Raw genomic sequence first — 19,274 nt, forward strand, 5'->3', positions numbered from 1 at the left:
AACAGTCCGTACCCAACTTTCCGTCGAATTATCCAAGTCATTATGTGTTGAGTGGTGGAAAACGCCACACTTTTGCCTTGGTTCCACAGCGAAGAAATGAAAATCATAATAAATAATAATTCATTCCCCTGAATGGGGATCGAACCCATAACCGTCGCGTTACGGTCACACCATTACGCCTTTACGGCCTTAATATTTATATGGCTTATAAAAAAGAAATATGATTTTCCTTCAAAGCTCTCATAAGCATCTTTGTGTATTAATTAGGCTAAATCTGGAAGCTTTAAGCATCGCCCTCTTCGCACAGTCACGTTTCATTTGAGAGCACCGCGTCGTGTGTTAACCTTCTCAACGAATGTGAGGCAAACGACAATCTCAGCACAAACAACTTGGTGAAATATCGATTTTCCGCATTCACCAGTGAAAATAACGGAAAAATTTACAAGAGCAATGTTCAATCAGTCACGTTTACACTTTAATTGACGAAATCTCGTTGTTTCTTTATCTATATATATAAAAAATAAGGTGTCTGTCTTTGATTATAAAATAACCAAGTTTTTCCAAGTGGATATAATAAATTATAGGACACCAAAACACTTAAAACAAATAAAAAAAATTGTCTGCTTGTCCGAGTTAATCTCAATCAATCTTCTTTTTTAAATATACTTGCTTAAAAATCGTATAGTTTAAACGAGCGAAGTCACCATTATTATATTTCTTTTATCAAATTAAGCTTATATATTTAATGGAAAAGTAATTTAAAATTTTAAAACCACAATCTATTTCTTTTCATATCTAGCAATTGTTAAGCTTATAAAAGTTTATAATATAAGCTGTCACCGACGTCGAAGTCCACTTTAGAAACTAAGAATATTTTTTCCACAAAATGTGAATATAAAACATTTTTTATTTGTATATTTTTAATATTTTTTACAAATATTTATCTATTTATTTTATTTATTTTCATACTTACTTATTTTTTTACAGAATCCGTTGTAAAGAATTGCAGATGTAATCGTTTTAGAACTTTATTTTTGTTATGCAAAAACATAAATCAATATTTCTTTTATATTTCATAGATTTAACTTATTCAAATATATATATTTTTTAGCTTCGCGCTGTATCCTGCACACAGCAGGGTAGGTAGAGGGAACCTAGTGTTAAGATACTGCCGGCATTGAGTGTTGAGTGGCGGAATTCTTTGCTTTGCCTCGACACCAGGGCGAAGAAATGGAGAAATAAATGTAAATTCATATTTTATTTCCTCGAGTGGGGATCGAATCCACAACCAGTCGCGTTTACAGGCACACCTTGTGCCCCTGCACCAAGACTGGCCTCAAATATTTATTGTTAAATATCTTCAATTTCACATTACATCAAGAAATAAAGAATGTGCGAATTAGTTCTTGATTTAGACGCGGACACGTGGTCGATATATTGAGAATTAAACTTATTTCTATTGGTATAAAATTCAAATCTGCAAGGAAAGCGTTTGTGAAATAAATAATAAAAAAATATCGTTTTTTTTTGCTCTGAAATCGCGTAATAAAAATGAATCAAAATTTATTTATGAATCTACATGATATCTATTGACGTCAATGCATGGAAAGAAAATAGAAACTATGAACGGAACTCATACTTCAATGATTTATCGACATAGTTTACAATTTATAATACAATACGAAAATTTTGGATTCTTTTTAGGGTTCCGTACAGCAAAAGATATAAACGGAACCCTTATAGGATCGATCTCGATCGATTATCGAGATCGCGTGAAGGTATGGTTTGGACCCTTGTCTCACCATCGGAGGAGTGTTTTTTTTTAATATTTTTAAATGTATTTTTATGACAATTTATATTTAAACATTTATTCTAAAAGTATATTGTAATACTACTGACTTTTAATATTGTTTTATAATTGTAACGCAATCATATATGTGCATAATATTTATATATATTTTCTAGTGGACGAGGCGAAAGAGGTATGTAGAGACCGTAGAGTTTGGCGCTCCGTTCTCTCTGACTACCCCCCTAGGGATAAAGCGTGAAGTTATGTTAAATTAAGTTTTTATTTTTTCTAGTATTTTCCCTATAGGTTTTACACAATTAAAACTGTAGAGGACACAATACTACAGTTAACTTGGATAAAGCATTTCAAGTTACGCAAGGGGCTCGTGTTCAAGGTAGCCAGATGCTATGTTAAAATTTTCCTACGGAAATTGAATATGATTCTAAGCTTGGAAATACCACTTGAAAGTATAACATTCCTATATTATGTTCAAATTGAAAAGCTAAGAATTTAAGCGATTTATATTAAAATTGTAGAAGAGGAAGAAAATATAGAGGACAGTATTTAGTATTTTTATATACTTTGGCGGAAAATAGGGAGCGGAGTGTCTTAACACTAGGTTCCTTCTGTCTACCTTGCTCCATGAGGGATACAGCGTGAAGCTGAAAAAAAAAAATCTAACAAAAAAATTAAAAAAATAACAATTGCTCATATTATTGACATGTTGAGTTCATATTATTTAGAGAAATTCATATTTTCGAAATACAATTCAGTATATAGTAAAAATTGAATATTTAAAAAAAATTGTACGAGCACAAAAAAGACAATAGCATGTCCATTTGAAGTAACAAATAATAATCATTTAGTAAGTTCTTTATTTGTACCAAAAAATATTCATATCTATATATATAAAAGGACTTGTCCTCACTGACTGAGGTAAGACGCACGCACAGCCGTAACCGCTGATAGTAGAAACGTGAAATTTGGACAGATGTTTACTTTCGTAATCTGGACCTCCATTAAGAAGGGATTTTGAAAAATTTTAACCCTAAAGGGGTGAAATAGGGGTTGAAAGTTTGTATGGATTTTTTTTTAAATCGGTACGGAAGTTTATAAAATTTGATATTTAGATTTATAAAAGTATCTAATTGAACACGTGTTTCATAGTTTTCTGGAATTCTCCCCCTAAGGGTACAAATAAGGGGTTGAAAGTTTGTATAGATTTTTTTTTAAATCGGCACCAGTTTTTACAAAATTTGAAATTCAGACTCTTAAAAATATTTAATTGAACATGTGTTTCATGGTTTTCTAGAATTCACCCCCTAAGACTGCAAACAAGGGGTTGAAAGTTTGCATGGAAAAATGTTTAAATCATCACCGATTTTTATAAAATTTGAAATTTAGACTCTTAAAAACGTTTCATTGAACACGTTTCGTGATTTATTAGAATTCACTCTTAAATAAGCACGCGAAGCTGCGCGCGTCCGCTAGTTTTAAATAAAATAACTATAGCAAAGACTCTTAGTGACGTTTATTAATGACAATACGACCAGAGAGAGCCTTAACTTATCCTACTCTACCGTTTCAACTTTCACCCAACACAAAGGTGGCCAATTTAACTTTATGCCTTTAAACTTTAAAACTGAATTCAAAATTCTAACTCATCCTGAACCTAAATCTGAAACTTTCAATTTAAATGAAAATTAGTACAAATCTCAACTATGTTCCAGATATTTTAGTAATAACACGAAAAATTGCAATAATTTGACTAATTTTAATTTTAATATAGCAGACATAAAAATAAAAATACCTGTAGTAGTAGGAATTGTGTTTAATATATATTTATATAATCCACAACTAGAATATTTCATAAGCTATTGCCTTATTTATCTTAAATCTTTAGTCACTATCCCAGGCTTAACCATCCTTCATATTGAAATCTGACTGAAACAATGTATGTGAAACAATGTTGCTTATAGAGAAATATTCGAAAGTTTTATTAAGAACTGAAATATTTTCGTATGATATATTCGACGTTTAGGACCGTACTTTCGATCTTGTAATATTTTTATCACATTTTTCTAGTTTCGAAGCAAATTATGTTGTAGTGACTAGTCTCTATCTTTCTCTATATATCTTTATACATCTTAAAGTCTTTCCACTATTGCCAATTATTTCATAGGTGCTAATAGTGCAAAATTTGCTTCATATCGATATTTCACATATGGAAGCACGCTGGTATTGCTACTTCTGTTTTTTTCTTCTAAATCTATAATTCGGATCTAAGTAAATTATCTGTAAGCAATCGGTTACTGAGAACCAAGAGAAGAGGATAGAACAGGAGAGATTAAGGATTTTATATAATGTATGGAGGGTTCCTAATGTGTTTCCATTATAAGTAACTCTAACGCAAATATACTTAAAAAAATATATTTTTCTATCTATTAATAAATATGAAATTCAAATTCTTTTTGTAAATCTGTACTAAGCCCTAATCAATACCTACATAAGAGAATGTCTGACCAAACCCATGTCTAAAATAAAATGATCAAAAGAACCATTCAACTGTAAAATATATAAGTCAGTGTAGGCATCTAATATTAAAGAAAAGAAGCTTTTTGCTTGTAAAAAATGTATATATTTTTTATATATTATTAAATATATAGTTTTATTTAAATATGTTATATTTTTATTTTTGGGAAGTATGTTCAATAGAGATGGCAGATACGAGGTGGATGCGGAAAGGCGTATTGCTGCCTGTAACAGAGTTAACGATGCTTTAGTTGAATTGGTGTTTTTGTTTTTGGTGTTAAATGTTGGTACTGATGCTGCTATAGGGCAGAGAAACGAGGGTATAACAGAAGGAAAATGAAAGAAACATACATTTCTCGACCTGTTTAGCAATTAGAATTTTAATTTTTAAGTTCTTTTAACAATTATTACATATTAAGATTATCTTTTATGTTCATATTACTAATTAGTAAGCTTTCGCTTTACAAATCCAGATAAACAACACTAACTATATGAAATTCATTCAAAGTCACGTTTTCGTTATAATACACGCATTTGTATTCCGATAATATTACTGGGTTTATATTGGGTGACATACTATGTTTTTTTATTAAATTAAATATTTGTTATTGTATTAGGTTCCTCTTACATATAAAAACTATATATATATATATATATATATATAGAAAATATCTTATGACAAACGTGGTGTTCCAATATATGTCAATAACTGTTTCTTCACGTGTCTTCCACAATTTGAGAGTAAAGAGAAACAAAGATACTATTCTTTATTTTCTGTTCTTTTCTTTCCATTAAAGATATTGCTTATTGTAAGACACTAGATATCTAAATTTATCTGAATAAACAACACAAAAAAAAAAGTGTCGAAAAATTATAATAAGAATAAGCGATAAGAAAGGAACAGAGTGTTTTAACACTGGGTTCCCTCTGCCTACCCTGCTATATAATATGCAATATGCCATATATATTTCTGTATTTGTTGTTGGGCGGCAACAGAAATAAATAATTTGTGAATATTTCAATTGTAACTACCAAGGTTCTTGAGGTATAGCCTATTGACAGACGGACAGGTAGACAAACGGACAGACAGCGGCGTCTTATTAATAAGGCCCTGTTTTACCATTTTACCCTTTTAGATATGGAATCCTAAAAACTACTAAAATCATCATCATCATCATCATCATCAACAGCCAGCTTTTGTTCACTGCTGGACATAGGACTTCCCCAATTCTCGCCACCACACTCGATCTTCAGCTCTTCGGACCCATCCGCTTCCCGCCGGCCCTTTATGTCGTCGGCCCATCTAGCAGGGGGTCGTCCCACCGGTCGTTTTGTACTGGGTCTCCACTTCAAGACACATGTGCCCCAGCTACCGTTGACTCTACGACAGATATGCCTTCATCAATTCTTTAAGCTATATCGGTAACTCTGGTACTCCTTCAGATTTCCTCATTTCGGATTCTTACCTTAAAAGATACACCGACTAAAATAATAATAAAAATATTTTTACTAACATTCTAGAAATATTAGATCTAGCATGTATTTATAGTACAAATGCCAATGAAATATTGCTGGCATCGATTTTTCAGCGCTTGTTAGTTAGAAATGACTTTTGTCATTCGTTATAATTACTCGATGGATTTTTATATATTTATATTGTTCTTTTATTCTTTTTTGTATTTTTTTTTGGAAGTACAGTTTTTTAGTTGTAGTCCCTACATTATTTCTTTAGGTAGGCTAATAAAATATGGACAAAAATAAATGTTATACCTAAATATAAACTTACACAATATTTATTCTGAAGTAGTCTCGTTCTGTTAGACGCACTCTACTTCGCTAAAGAAGGCAAAACAGTAAAAAAAACTAGTTAAAAATATTACCATAATTTCAGAGCTATTTCTTTGTTTAGATATTTATGAATATTACAATAAATATAAATTAATTTAATCAGTTAATTGTTGTATATATTCGTTCTCTGCAATGCAAATATACAATAGCAAAACGTCACTAAAATGAGTTTTTAATCTCATTAAATGATAAAAGTTACTAATAAAGCCAATGTCACTTATTATATAATTGTACATGTAAATATGATAACATCAGCTTCACGCCTATCCCGCACAGAGCAGGTTAGACAGAGGGAACATAGTGCTAAGACACTCCGTTCCCCATCTTTCGCCAAAATCTGGAGGCATTGCGTGATGTGTGGCGAAACTCAACGCCGCGCTTTGTCTCAACACCAGAGCGGAGAAAATTAAAATAAATATTTCATGTTCTCGAGTGGGAATCGAATCCACAACTAGTCTTTACAGTCATACTTTGTGCCCCTGCACCTCTGGGCCTCCTCTGGCCTCGATTTTTTTCTACTATTGAATAGTAAATAGTACGGTGTTTAGCGTTATTTGTTTTCTAATGTTATCGTTTTTTATAGGTTAAGGAAAGTCAATAGAACGACTAAATAACACCGGTTGTACATTGTTTGCATTCTTTTAATATCAGCAGTAATTTTTTTTTGTTCTTTTTTTTGTTTCATTCTATTTCTTGTTTTAAGGCTTTTAGGCGTGCCAGTTGAATACAGTTTTTTGATCACTAATATTGGCATGCCAGTAGCACTTGCCAATATCCTCTCTCTCTTATTTAAAGATTACCGTAAAACCTTCGTGTCTTCTCCAAACGTGATATTGGCGAAGTAAAGGCTTTGGAAAACTATAATATATTTATTTATTGGAACGAAGTTCCTTACGGCAGGCTTGGAAGGGATAGGGATTTCGCTGCGTGACCGAACTGAAAAAAATGTGATAGTAAAACCGTAAGAAAAATGCGTGGAATAAAACCGTTAAATGGGACGTGCGCAGGCGCGACAGTCGCATACACAGACGAGTAGTGTATAATACCTTTCACTTTCTCCCTCTTTCTATATATTTATTATTTCCTAAAATACTGAATTTCCTAAATACTTTGTGGTACTTAAATAAAAACTAATCAGCAAAATTTAAGAAAAAAATCAAGAAAACCTACATAAAATTGAGCACGACTTTTTTTGCAATTTGTGTCGATTCTACATTAGCCGAAGGAACTTCGTTCCTACCTGGTGTCCCACGACACCATTTTAATTTTTTTATTTAGCAAATATAAACTTTCCCACTATCGGGATTTGAAGCTACAGCCATTGCGCTCAACACATCCCAACTACGCTACAATTTAATATGTGGATTTTTATTATTCATTTCAATACAAATCATTGTAAGGACTTTTTTTTTAATATTCTTTCCTATCTATGTTTATAACTAGCATTAAATATATACCTACCAATTACATCACTGTTGTTATCTTCGTTTCGTTCGCGATGTACTGAGACCTAGTATTTAGGTATTGGATTACAGAGATACAAGAAAAATATATTTCTATACTTACGAATATATATGGATATGTACAGTACGGTCGTCAAGTTGTGGCTTCCCTATATTTAATTTACTGCTCAGATTTTCCTCAGAAAATTTAACTTGATAGTGGCCACGACTCATTAGCTGCACTATATGTGTGTATTTAATACAATCGCTGCAATAATTTCAATGCATGAATTACTTTCAGAGAGAATGAAGTCAGCAGACAAAAAACCATAGAGCAAACTGTACAAGAGATTTTGTTTTAAATATAAATAGACAATATAAAAGTTCAGCTATTTTATTATTTATCCCTTTTTTATATTAAGAGATACAAAGTTTCATAATAATATTCTTTGTATTTTTAGGTCATGTAAATGAACAAATACGGATGGAGCCAAAAATAACGAATTGTGGACTTCTTTTCTATGTTTGTAGTACTGATACATTATTATGCGAAATAGTAGCAACGGCTTTTGATATTTCTCCCTCGAGTACACCATGTTTTGATTTATTTGGAAAACAAGAAACAATATATAAAAATGTCTATTGAATTTAACTTGGGTACTAAAATAAATATCTTTGAACAATTCCCTCGTCGCTGACCCCAAATCCTGTTGGGGCTTAAGTATGATGATCAGTCAAGTAAAGAATAAACATGCTAAGTTCCAAATAAACAGACGAATTGGCAGGGAGGTTGAAATTCATATAAAATGTGGCATAAATTTTATATATAAAAATGGAACCGACCACGACTAAAAGCGAGTTTGACTATTTAAAAGTCATATCTAGGAAATAAAAGATATATTTAGAGACATTTTTTTTTTCAGTTTTTTGCTGTACGTACAGCGTACATGTAGCAGTGTTAAGACACTCTGCTTCTCATTTTCCTTCAAATTTTGAAACCATTGGATGTGGAGTGGCGGAATTCGATGCTACTGCACGAAAGCCTCAACACCAGAGCGAAAAAAATAAAATAATAATAATAAATATTTCATTTTCTCGAGTGGAAATCGAACAACCTGTCTCACGCTTGTCGCCCTGCTCAAAACAAAAAAAAATTATTGATATTTTAACGCATTAGATACAAAAGACAACATAACATTAGTTAACCTCCATTATACAAAAAAAATATCTTTATCTTTGAATACGCCTTTGATAGAACACTGTGGTAGTAAAACAAATAAATTATGTTTACATTAGTTTATCATACGAATGTTATCAGTGACTTTTCCTTGCAGGTGAAACGGACGTATGGAGAAAAACCAGTTGAAGAAAATTTTTTAGAGTTCCTTGCACGATCCATAAATACTCTTATAGACTGCCAATGTTTACTTTCCTCGCCTTATCATTTGATAAGTTAGAACACAAGCCGCGATCAAACAAGCCTTATCATGGTAACGTTCTCACTGCTGACACTAAACAGCTCTGCAGAATCCAGTCCAGTAAGGCGTGGTGCGCAAAAAACTAGAACTCTCCGCGATGGAAGGAAGGAATGGACTAAATACGCGAAACAACAGATAAATGTGAATTAGTTTAAACATTACAAACCAAAGCAAATAATTTCTAGTCGGAAGTTAAATATAAGTAGTCAAGCTGGAGGATCTACAGACATTGATCCACGATGAGGTGGGAGACGACGCGAGTGAGGAGTGCCTGGCGAGGAATATTAACGTGTCCCAGAATTATTGTCCCGCCTACTTCGATGGGCTGCTATGCTGGGATCCGACCCCATGGAACACGCTGGCCATACAGAAGTGCTTTAGCGAGTTCCATGGTGTACAGTACGATGATACCCGTAAGTTAATTATTATCTTTATATATATAAAGTATATAGAATGTATGAAAAGTATCATAAATTTTCATAAATTAGATATTTATCTTTGCAAACATTTCATATAAATAAATAATGTAGTGATATGTATGTAAAGTGATATTTAAATGATTATATTTCAATTTTATACATTAAATATAAACATAATGATTAGCTTCCACTATTGGAGCGGAGAGAGAGACAACTCTCTCGAGAAGAGACTCTTAACAGAGGTAGCCTAGTTTTAAGACATTCCACTCACCAATTTCCGCCCAATTCTAGAGGCATGGCGTTTTGCCTCTACACCAGAGCGAAGAAATAAAAATATTAAATATTCCATTTCTTCGAGTGGGAATCGAACACACTACCTGTCGTTTTTACAGTCACACACTTATAGCCCTGCGCTATGACTGGTCTTTATTTATACATTTTCATTTTATATAATAAATATATTATAGAAATTATAAGATTTAGCCATATTGAACATATAGTGAATTAAATTTACAATGGCCTGTATTATTGTTTGTTTGGAGAGATTAGTGCGGAGTTATTTTCATGACGTCAGTAAATGTTTATAATGAGCGGACATAATCTTACGTGAAATTGCGAAATCGTCTCGCTTAATTTAAACTATTTTTTAGCGTCACGCTGTATCCCGCACAACGTAGTGTTACGACACTTCGTTCCCCACTTTCCACTGAATTCTGGAAGCATTGAGTGTTGAGTGGAGGATGTCAACGCCGTGCTTTGCCTTGATACCAGAACGGAGAAAATAGAAATATTTAATATTTAATTTCTTCGAGTGGAAATCAAACCCACATCCTGTCGCATTAACAGTCACTCTTTGTTTGTTTAAGCCTATTTATATATATTTTATTTTTACTTACAATACTTCTTAGTATATAATTTTTTGTTGAATATAAATTTAATCTCAGATATAAAATCATTTGGTAACAAATAAATGTTTCATGAAACTGATAACAAATCTTGAAGTGTATAGTATTCTTATTTATGTTATAAAAAAATACTTAAATTGTAACATCAATTATGATGGTGAAGAATAATTATTTGCATTCCCCTGATACGCGGCTACCTATACGGAAATTATATTAATTTAACATTTTATACAATTTGAAATATTTAAAATAAGACGGAGAGTTTCGCTAATCAACTCGTAATGTCTCCTACACTAGAATAGAGAGAGGGAATATGGGAACCTAATGTTAAGACATTCAGTTCTCATTAGACTCTTCCGTTTCTCGTTTTATTAACATTTTAGAGACCAGGAGAAGCATACGACTGTAAACACGACAGATAGTGGGTTCGATTCCTACTCGAGGAAATGAAATATTTAAAATTCAATTCAAGCCATACAAGAAGTCTATCGAGTCCTATAATTTTAAAATTGTTAATTACCATTTAGATGCTATTTCGATATTAGATTATCTTTATTTCCATACTATCTTTTTAAGTCAAGGTTCATGTCACATGAGTGCAATTATCTTTGCCATTAAACCTGAGCAATTAGGCAAATGTGCATTAAAGAAGTTAACCTGAAAAGATAGTGTAAGAAATAGTAGAAACTAAAGGATTTTAGCTTTTTGAGTACTATTATTATAATAAACGAGTTATTTCTTTTATCTTTTGTAAAATTATGTATTTTATTGTACATTGCTGGGATAATTTATCTTATATTCATTACATATTTTAGATTTAACTCAAATGTAGTTGCTTAATAAATAAAATCATTAAATAAAAACAAAATTACATTTCGTTTTGTATAGACAATAAATAATATTATAGAATTATATTACTTTAAAGTATTCATATGGGAATTATTTGCATCTAAATACTAAACATTAAAAAACATAATCTTTAAATTAGCTAAATAACTACATGTAGCATAATTATTATAATATTTTTTTTAAATATGAAGGTATTATATATTAAGTTAGTAAGGTTTATTATTAAGAAATGGATAGAGGGACAATGAAAAAGAATAATAGTTAATAATTTTTTAGATTTCTTGTCTGTCTCTCTGTCTGTTTCTGTTCTGCCTGCCTGTTTCTGAACGAGTAAATTAAATTAGTCATCAACACATATGACTGTCAGTCAATTTTGTTTATTAAATGAATAATCGTGTAGTTCAAGCGGGCGAAGCCGCTGGCAGGCCGCTATTATACAACAATATAATATCCGGAAAAAGTCTCCGAACAGTTCTCCTCAGTCTTTAATATTAAATACCTTTTAAAAAAATATTGTTAACTGATGTCAGAGTGCAAAATGAAATAAATTGGATGACTGTAATCCATCATTCAAAGTCAAAAGTTCACAAATTCAAATATTATTTAAAATGTTACATAAGAATTGAACTCGCAAAATCGTTATGCAAAAAAATTAAGTAGGTACTTGATTGATGATATACTCGTATAGAGTGTTGCATAACGGAACACAACACCGTACTTTTCCACAACCGTCGTGCTTACATTAAAACTGGGTGGAATCAGGGTCCCACTGTGATTCATATTAGTATTTTGTTCAACATTTTTTTATGTTTTTTCATTTTTAGTTATTTTTTTTTAAATTTAAATTATATTTATACATTCTAAAGATTTTAATAATATGAAAGTCATATATCTCTATATTTATAATTGATGATATGATAACACATAATTTGAATCGTGCCGCAGGAAGACAGGCGTGTGACTGTAAAGCGATGGTTGTGAGTTCGATTCCCACTCTAGAAGGAATGGAATATTTAATATATGCGAGCGAGCCGTTCAGTCCCACTACTTAATACACAATGCCTCAACAATTCGGCGTAAAATTGGAAACAGATATGTCTTAACGGTAACAGAGTGGTTAAACACTAGGTTCCCAGGTTCCCTCTATCCGTGATATAGCGTGAAGCTTAAAAAACATCTTATTTTTGCAGAAAACGCATCACGTCATTGTCTCGAAGGCGCATGGCACAACTATTCAGACTACGCGAACTGCACTGAACGGATCGCGAGTGTATCGCCGACGGACGTCACTAGTCTCATATATTTAGCTGGATATTCTCTAAGCCTAGGTGTACTGTCGCTTGCTGTATTCGTATTTTTATATTTCAAGTAAGTATAATAGTTAGTTAAGTAATTTAATTTGTTTATAATATTTTTTATCAAATGGATATTCAATTAAAATTTTTATCGTTGTTTTTAATAATAAATAATAATTTTCCGACTATAAAATGGGATTCTCAGTGAGAGACGGTCTATGTATTATAATTTAATAGTATTAATATTAGTAGTAGAGTATTATCACTAAATTCTCTCTTCTCTTTAATATTAAAATATTAGTAAAATATAAGCATCCAAAAATATGAAAGGTTAAAAAGTACGTAATGCGGCAGATAATGACAAACCAGACTGCAGTCCACAAACAATAGGGATCGAGCACAAAATTTGCAGCATATTTAATGCTGTATTTTTATGAATGGATCAATCACAGAAGGGTAGGCAGAGGGAACCTATTGCTAAGACACTCCGTTACCCACTTTCCACCGAATTCTGGGTGTATTGCGTGTTTAATGTTTGCGGAATTCAACGCCGCGCTTTGCTTCGACACTAGAGCGAAGAAATGAAAATATACATTTAATATAACAACCAAAAATACGTTATCATCATGAGGATACCACAATCCATTCTCCGCTATCTACTGAACTAAAACTCTCTGTCAAAAGAATTTCAACTCACAAACAAATATATTACACACTTTATAAAAACAATAAAAGTGATATTCTAATAGTTGTGGCGCAGCCGCACAAGGGTGTGACTGTAACGTGACGGTTGTGGGTTCGATCCCCACTCGAGGAAGTGAAATGTTAGGAAGAATATACAGGGTGGAATTGTCAGCACCATTTTAAATGAAACCACAGTTTTAACTACTCTATAAACGCCTAATATAATTCGGAAAAAAAATAATTCCTAAAAATAAAAAAGTTATTTTTTTCAAACAAAATAAATAATAAAATTATCGTTTTAAAATAAAACGCCATTTGTATAATATAACATAGGCACGCACACACTTTCCTGTCAAATCGGAAACGTCGCACACCTATGTGTGCGTCACACGAAATACAGATATGGATAAAAATCGTGAAATGAAAAAAATTTCCTACGTCCAAACTGTTGAGGTACCTTGATTAATTTCTTAGGTATGGGTTTGAAATATATTACCCTATATGCAGTTTCAATAAAAGAAGCGCTGCCTCTTCCACCCTGTATAAGGCAGAAAGTGGGGAACGGAGAACGGAGACTTTATTTAGCAATGGTTGATTCTTCAGAGGGAACCTGGAAACTGGTTCCACATTAAGGGATCCTAATGTGGAAGGAAGCGTCCGTTACCCCCTTTTCGCCGAATTCTTGAGTGCGTATTGACTGAAAAAACCCAATATCACACTTTGCTTTGCTACCAGAGCGATGATATAAAAATTTAAATATTTCTTTCCTCCGAATAGAAATTGAACCTACAATACCACGAAGGCCTCCATCTATAATTTTAATACGTATATTTATGTCTTATTTGTCTTTTCAATTAATAAAAAATATTCAATAATTCATTATTTTCTATTTATATTAATTCTAAACCGATAAAAATAAAACAAAGTAAAACAAGAAAATAGCAAAGTAACAAGAGAAAAATATAGCTATTGCTTTAAACGAGCTTATTTCTTTCTTCGATAGAAAGTGGAGAACGGAGTGTTTTAATACTAGGTTCCCTCTGCCCACCCTGCTGTGTGCGGGATACAGCGTGAAGCAGCTTAGTAAACGGAAAACCTCACGTTGAAAACATAATAATATTAGCATTAACTAAATTGTTATGCTAGTCGAGCCAAAATGTTAGTCGAGAGACCCCTATTCCCATCTCACGTGTAATAATAGTTAAAACTTAATGATGCTTGCAATGTGCTCGTTTTATTCTATTTAAATAAGATAGTAGTAGTAGCATTTGTTGTCTAATAGCGTTTATTTACTTAAATAATAAATTATTAAATAATGTACTGTAATATTTTATATTTTTTATATTCTTGCTCTGGTAAAGAATTAAATCGCGGTGTTGAGTTGCGCCGCTCAACATGCCTCTAGAATTCGGCGGAAAGTTGGGAACCGAAGTGTTTTAATGGAAACAGAGTGCCTTATCACTAAGTCTTAACTTCTGCATATTCTGTTATGTGTGGGATACAGTGTGAAGCTAAGTAGAAAGTGAATTGTTAAACGTTCATATATTTATGGTTCCTTATATTTTAAGGAAAAAAGGAAACTTTATAAGATTGTATTATAATTTATAAATTAAATAAATATAATGGTAAATCAATCTAATATTAAAAATATAAAGTAGTCTTCATTAATAATAATATTCTAGTTTCTTAAAAAGTTCCGATAATCCTATACAACAAATAAAAGAAGAACTATAAAAAAATAGGCAGAGAGAAGTGACAAAAGAAATATCAGAGAAATGGAAGTCATTTAGGTATCTTTTGTTTCAGAGACCTGAGATGTCTTCGGAATACAATACATACTAATCTAATGTCCACTTATATATTGTCGGCTTGTAGTTGGATGTTAAATTTAGCTTTGCAAGTAAGTATATATCTACATATATTCATATATATTTAAATAGGAACAATAGGCCGTCGTGACCCAGCGGCACAAGTGTGTGACTGTAACGCGACGGTTATGGGTTCGATCCCCACTCGAGGAAGTGAAATATTTATTTACGTTTATATTTCCATTTCTTCGCTCCGGTGTCGAGGCAAAGCGCGGCGTTGAGTACTGCCTCCCAACACGCAATGCCTCCAGAATTCGGCAGAAAGTGGGGAACGGAGTGTCTTAACACTAGATTCTCTCTGCCTACCCTGCTGTGTGCGGGATACAGCGTGAAGGTGATTTAATTTTGATTTTAATTTTAAATAGGAACAAAATATCACTGTTATCTATACTCTATACTAATATAATAAAGCGGAAGAGTTTGTTTGTTTGTTTGTTTGTTTGTTTGTTTGTTTGTTTGTTTGTTTGAACGCTAAGATATCTGGATCTACTGGTCCGATTTACTTTGTTTTTGTTTTGTATGAAAGGTGCATTCTTCAGAAGTGCTATAGGCTATATAATATTACATTACACATATATACTAATAAATTAAAATACTTTCTAATTTGACATGCAATTTATTCTGCCATGTTAATAACAACCGTCGTCGCTACGCGACCGCGTTCGTTACCGCGTCATTTTGACATTCATCCTTATTAAAATAAATATAATAGTCGCGTTTAGCATTTCATCTAGATTGAAATTATATTTGTATAGAAATTATATTCTTATATTTCAAGCAGGCGTAGCCGCGTACGGGTCCGCTAGTTATAAATATATATACACTATAGCCTATATAAAATAAGTATATTTTTTTCAGAATTGGTCAGATGAGGCCCAACAAGAACAAACGTCGTGCATGATTCTGGTGATATGCATGCACTATTTCTATTTAACGAATTTCTTTTGGATGTTAGTTGAAGGTAAGTTAATTCATTTTAATATAATTCATAATAAATTTTGATAATAATCATATTGAAATTTATTATATAGACCAAAGTTTATAATGTCGCCATAATGTTAAAGACAAAATATTACTATAACTATTTAATTACAACATTTTTTAAATTGTTATTTCACACTTCGGATTTATCTCTTGGTAGTGAAAATTGTTCAATTCAGACACTTGGTGGGGGGACCAAGGGGGGATTTTTTCGTCGAATTTTCGAGGCATTGCACTCTACAGGGTTGCGGAACTCAACGCTGCTTGAAAGAAGAAACGCTGCTTGAAAGAGAAGAAATGAAATTATAAATTTGAATAAATATTTAATTTCTTCGAGTGAGGTTCGAACCCACAACCAGTTTGGTTTACAGTTACACACTTATCCCTCTACGCCACGACTTTCCTAGTATTTAGCTTTTAGTTATTAATGGCAATTAAGACTTAATTGACTTACCTCATATTTCAGTAATGTATAGAGTAATGTAAGTACATACACTAACGAGTTAGATTAAATTCTAAGTTTAAGCATATATCATGGTCGATGATACCTGAAATAACATGTTCTAAGCTTCAACAGAAACAAAACTTCGTAATATACATATAAATTTACATATTTGTAGTATAAATTAAGGACCAAATATTGTTGGAAAAGAAAATAATAATTAATAAGTACAAATATATAGATAATAGATGGCTTCAGCTTCTTATCTCATCTTAAAGCAATTATAAAAAAGTTCTTGGAGGACAACGATGTATTGTTTTTAAAGAATATAAAAAAAATATAGAAAAAAAAGTAAAATATAAAGAATCAAAAGCAATTTATTTTTTTTTATTTTTTTTTCTCATCTCATATTAAATATTAATAGGATTATATCCAATAAAATAAATACGATATATCCAACATAGATTCACCCATATATTTATAATTCTTAACAAAAAAAAATATATGAAACATTCCTCCTAAATATTCCATAGCAACGATATATTTTTCCAAATCCCCTGTTGAGTAACGTATACCCTGAGACTGATCCCTATTTAAACATATTCCATTTTTGCTTCCAAACTCCCGCTCCTTAGTCAGTCGATTAACCCGAATATTTTATAGCAAATATTTTACCTTAAGGTGAAATTTATTAAATATTATTTATTTTAATATATTCAAATCTTATTTCTTACTTCTTATATAAATATTATTTAAATTTAAGACAATCTTTAGTGGTGTGTAAATAAAGTATCTTATATGAGAACTGAAGGTTTGGTTACTTAAAGACAATTAAATAAACATAATATTAAAATTTCTTCGTTAAAAACACTAAATTCCTTTTCGATTGTTCAAAATTCTTAAATAAAACTTAACTTAATAAACATAATTATGTAAATCATATTTGAATTAGTCATACCAGCTTCACGCTGTATCCCGCACGTAACAGAGTAGGCAGAGAGAGTCTAAAAGAGAGAGATTAAAACACTTCGTTCACCATTTTTGGCTGAATTCTGGAAGCATTGCGTGTTGAGTGGCAGAATCCAATGCCAACCCAATAAATGTTTCATTTTCTCAACTGGGGATCGAACCCATAACTAGCCCCATTCACAGACACAAACTTGGGCCCCTGCGCTACGACTGGCAAAATCTATTAACGATATCTAATATTTATTTTGTTTCCAGGTCTATACTTATATATGTTAGTGGTAGAAACGTTCACAGCTGAAAATATAAAGTTGAAAGTTTATACAACAATCGGTTGGGGTAAGTAATATATATTTAAATAAAAAAAATAATTTATTATTTTTTATTAGACGTGTTTCTTCATATCTATCATATTCGCTTCAATAACGGAATTTTAATGGACTATAAATCTCTCATCCCCTATCATTTTTGCGCAAGTACGAGTATTTAACACGTTAACAATATTTTACAAATTTCTACTTTATATATTTCACTTCAAAAATATATATTATTTTTAAAAAAATATATATTAAAATAATATAAGTCTTTAGAATGGCTTTTTGTTATTCTCTTTACACAATTTAAATACGTACTTTAATATTGAGAGGAAAAATATTACGTCAATAGGTTTTAGTTCCACACGTTATAGAATTTGAACCTTAAACCATTGCGGCCAAACAAAGAACTATAATAAAATGTTCCTAAAAATATACTATATTATAATAATATATCTCCATAAATAATTACTTTACCGACGGGCGCTTATGAAATAATGAAATTCCGTTAGGCAACATCAGCTCTTTGACTGGAAACTCGAAAGGGTTGAAATTTAAGTTGAATATTTTATAACCAGAGCTAAAGCTAACTTTAGCATATTAAATTCAAAAAAATAAAATTTTATTTTTTTATGTCAAGCATAAATTATTTATTGCTTAAATCAAGCTTTTAAGGTTAATGGAAGGTACTCCTATTTATTAAAAATATAAGAGGATAATTTTATGATATTACTAGCGACCCGATCGCGGCTTCGCTCGCTTGGACTACATGATTATTAATTTATTAATCTGTATTATTTTCGTTTTCTAATAACAATATCACTTTAAAACAATAACTATACCTTTATAAAAAATAAAGTTTCGAATAAATTTAAATAAATATTTCATTTCCTCAATTGGGAATCGAACCTACAACCAGTCGTGCATCTTTATAATGCTGTAAATACTATTATTGACAAAAATTTTATAGTATTTTTTTGTATAGGTGCTCCAGCCATTTTCATCACAATATGGGTGATATGTCGGTGCTTCGTTTCCATAGTACCGTCAACAGGGCCTGATGGAGTAAGTAGTATTTATAATATATTCTATATTGGAAATTAAAAAAGCAAAGGAAATTTGTTTTAAGCATACTAATATTTATTACATTCGTTGAAGTCATTATAGCACAGTACTACAGTATGTGGATGTGAACTAGACGGATGTGAGTTCGTTTCTTGCTCGGGGGAATGAATTCATTCTAATTTCCAAATGGCAGCTGTCAGTTGAAAGATTAAAACTAACTTTAAAATAAAATCTTTTTATACTTAATTTCTATTCATATTTTATGCTTGTAAGCTTTTAATTTAATTAAATTCGATCTTTACAAAACGGTGCTTAAATTTTATTCAAATATAAATTAAAACTTCAATAATTTTACTTTTTACCGGACTTAACATATAAAAAAGTCGAATTCTTTCAA

General features: G+C 31.4%; 1 protein-coding gene across 10 annotated transcripts in view; it reads left to right on the top strand.

Annotated features, from left to right (window-relative positions):
• Nucleotides 1–19,274, top strand: part of Dh44-R2 (Diuretic hormone 44 receptor 2) — a 166,282-nt gene that overhangs the window by 137,944 nt on the left and 9,064 nt on the right. For all 10 annotated transcript variants that reach the window (XM_085197033.1, XM_085197032.1, XM_085197037.1 and 7 more), the window contains 6 exons: nucleotides 8,946–9,502; nucleotides 12,453–12,630; nucleotides 15,048–15,141; nucleotides 15,968–16,070; nucleotides 17,757–17,837; nucleotides 18,798–18,877. In XM_085197033.1, coding sequence (XP_085053159.1) covers nucleotides 15,088–15,141; nucleotides 15,968–16,070; nucleotides 17,757–17,837; nucleotides 18,798–18,877 — 318 coding nt within the window. In that variant the 5' untranslated portion in view covers nucleotides 8,946–9,502; nucleotides 12,453–12,630; nucleotides 15,048–15,087. The remainder of the gene's footprint in view (nucleotides 1–8,945; nucleotides 9,503–12,452; nucleotides 12,631–15,047; nucleotides 15,142–15,967; nucleotides 16,071–17,756; nucleotides 17,838–18,797; nucleotides 18,878–19,274) is intronic.

Source organism: Heliconius melpomene, chromosome 14 (genome assembly GCF_056956725.1).
Source record: "Heliconius melpomene rosina isolate 202511_hmr_F chromosome 14, ASM5695672v1, whole genome shotgun sequence".
Taxonomy (NCBI): Eukaryota; Metazoa; Arthropoda; class Insecta; order Lepidoptera; family Nymphalidae; genus Heliconius; species Heliconius melpomene.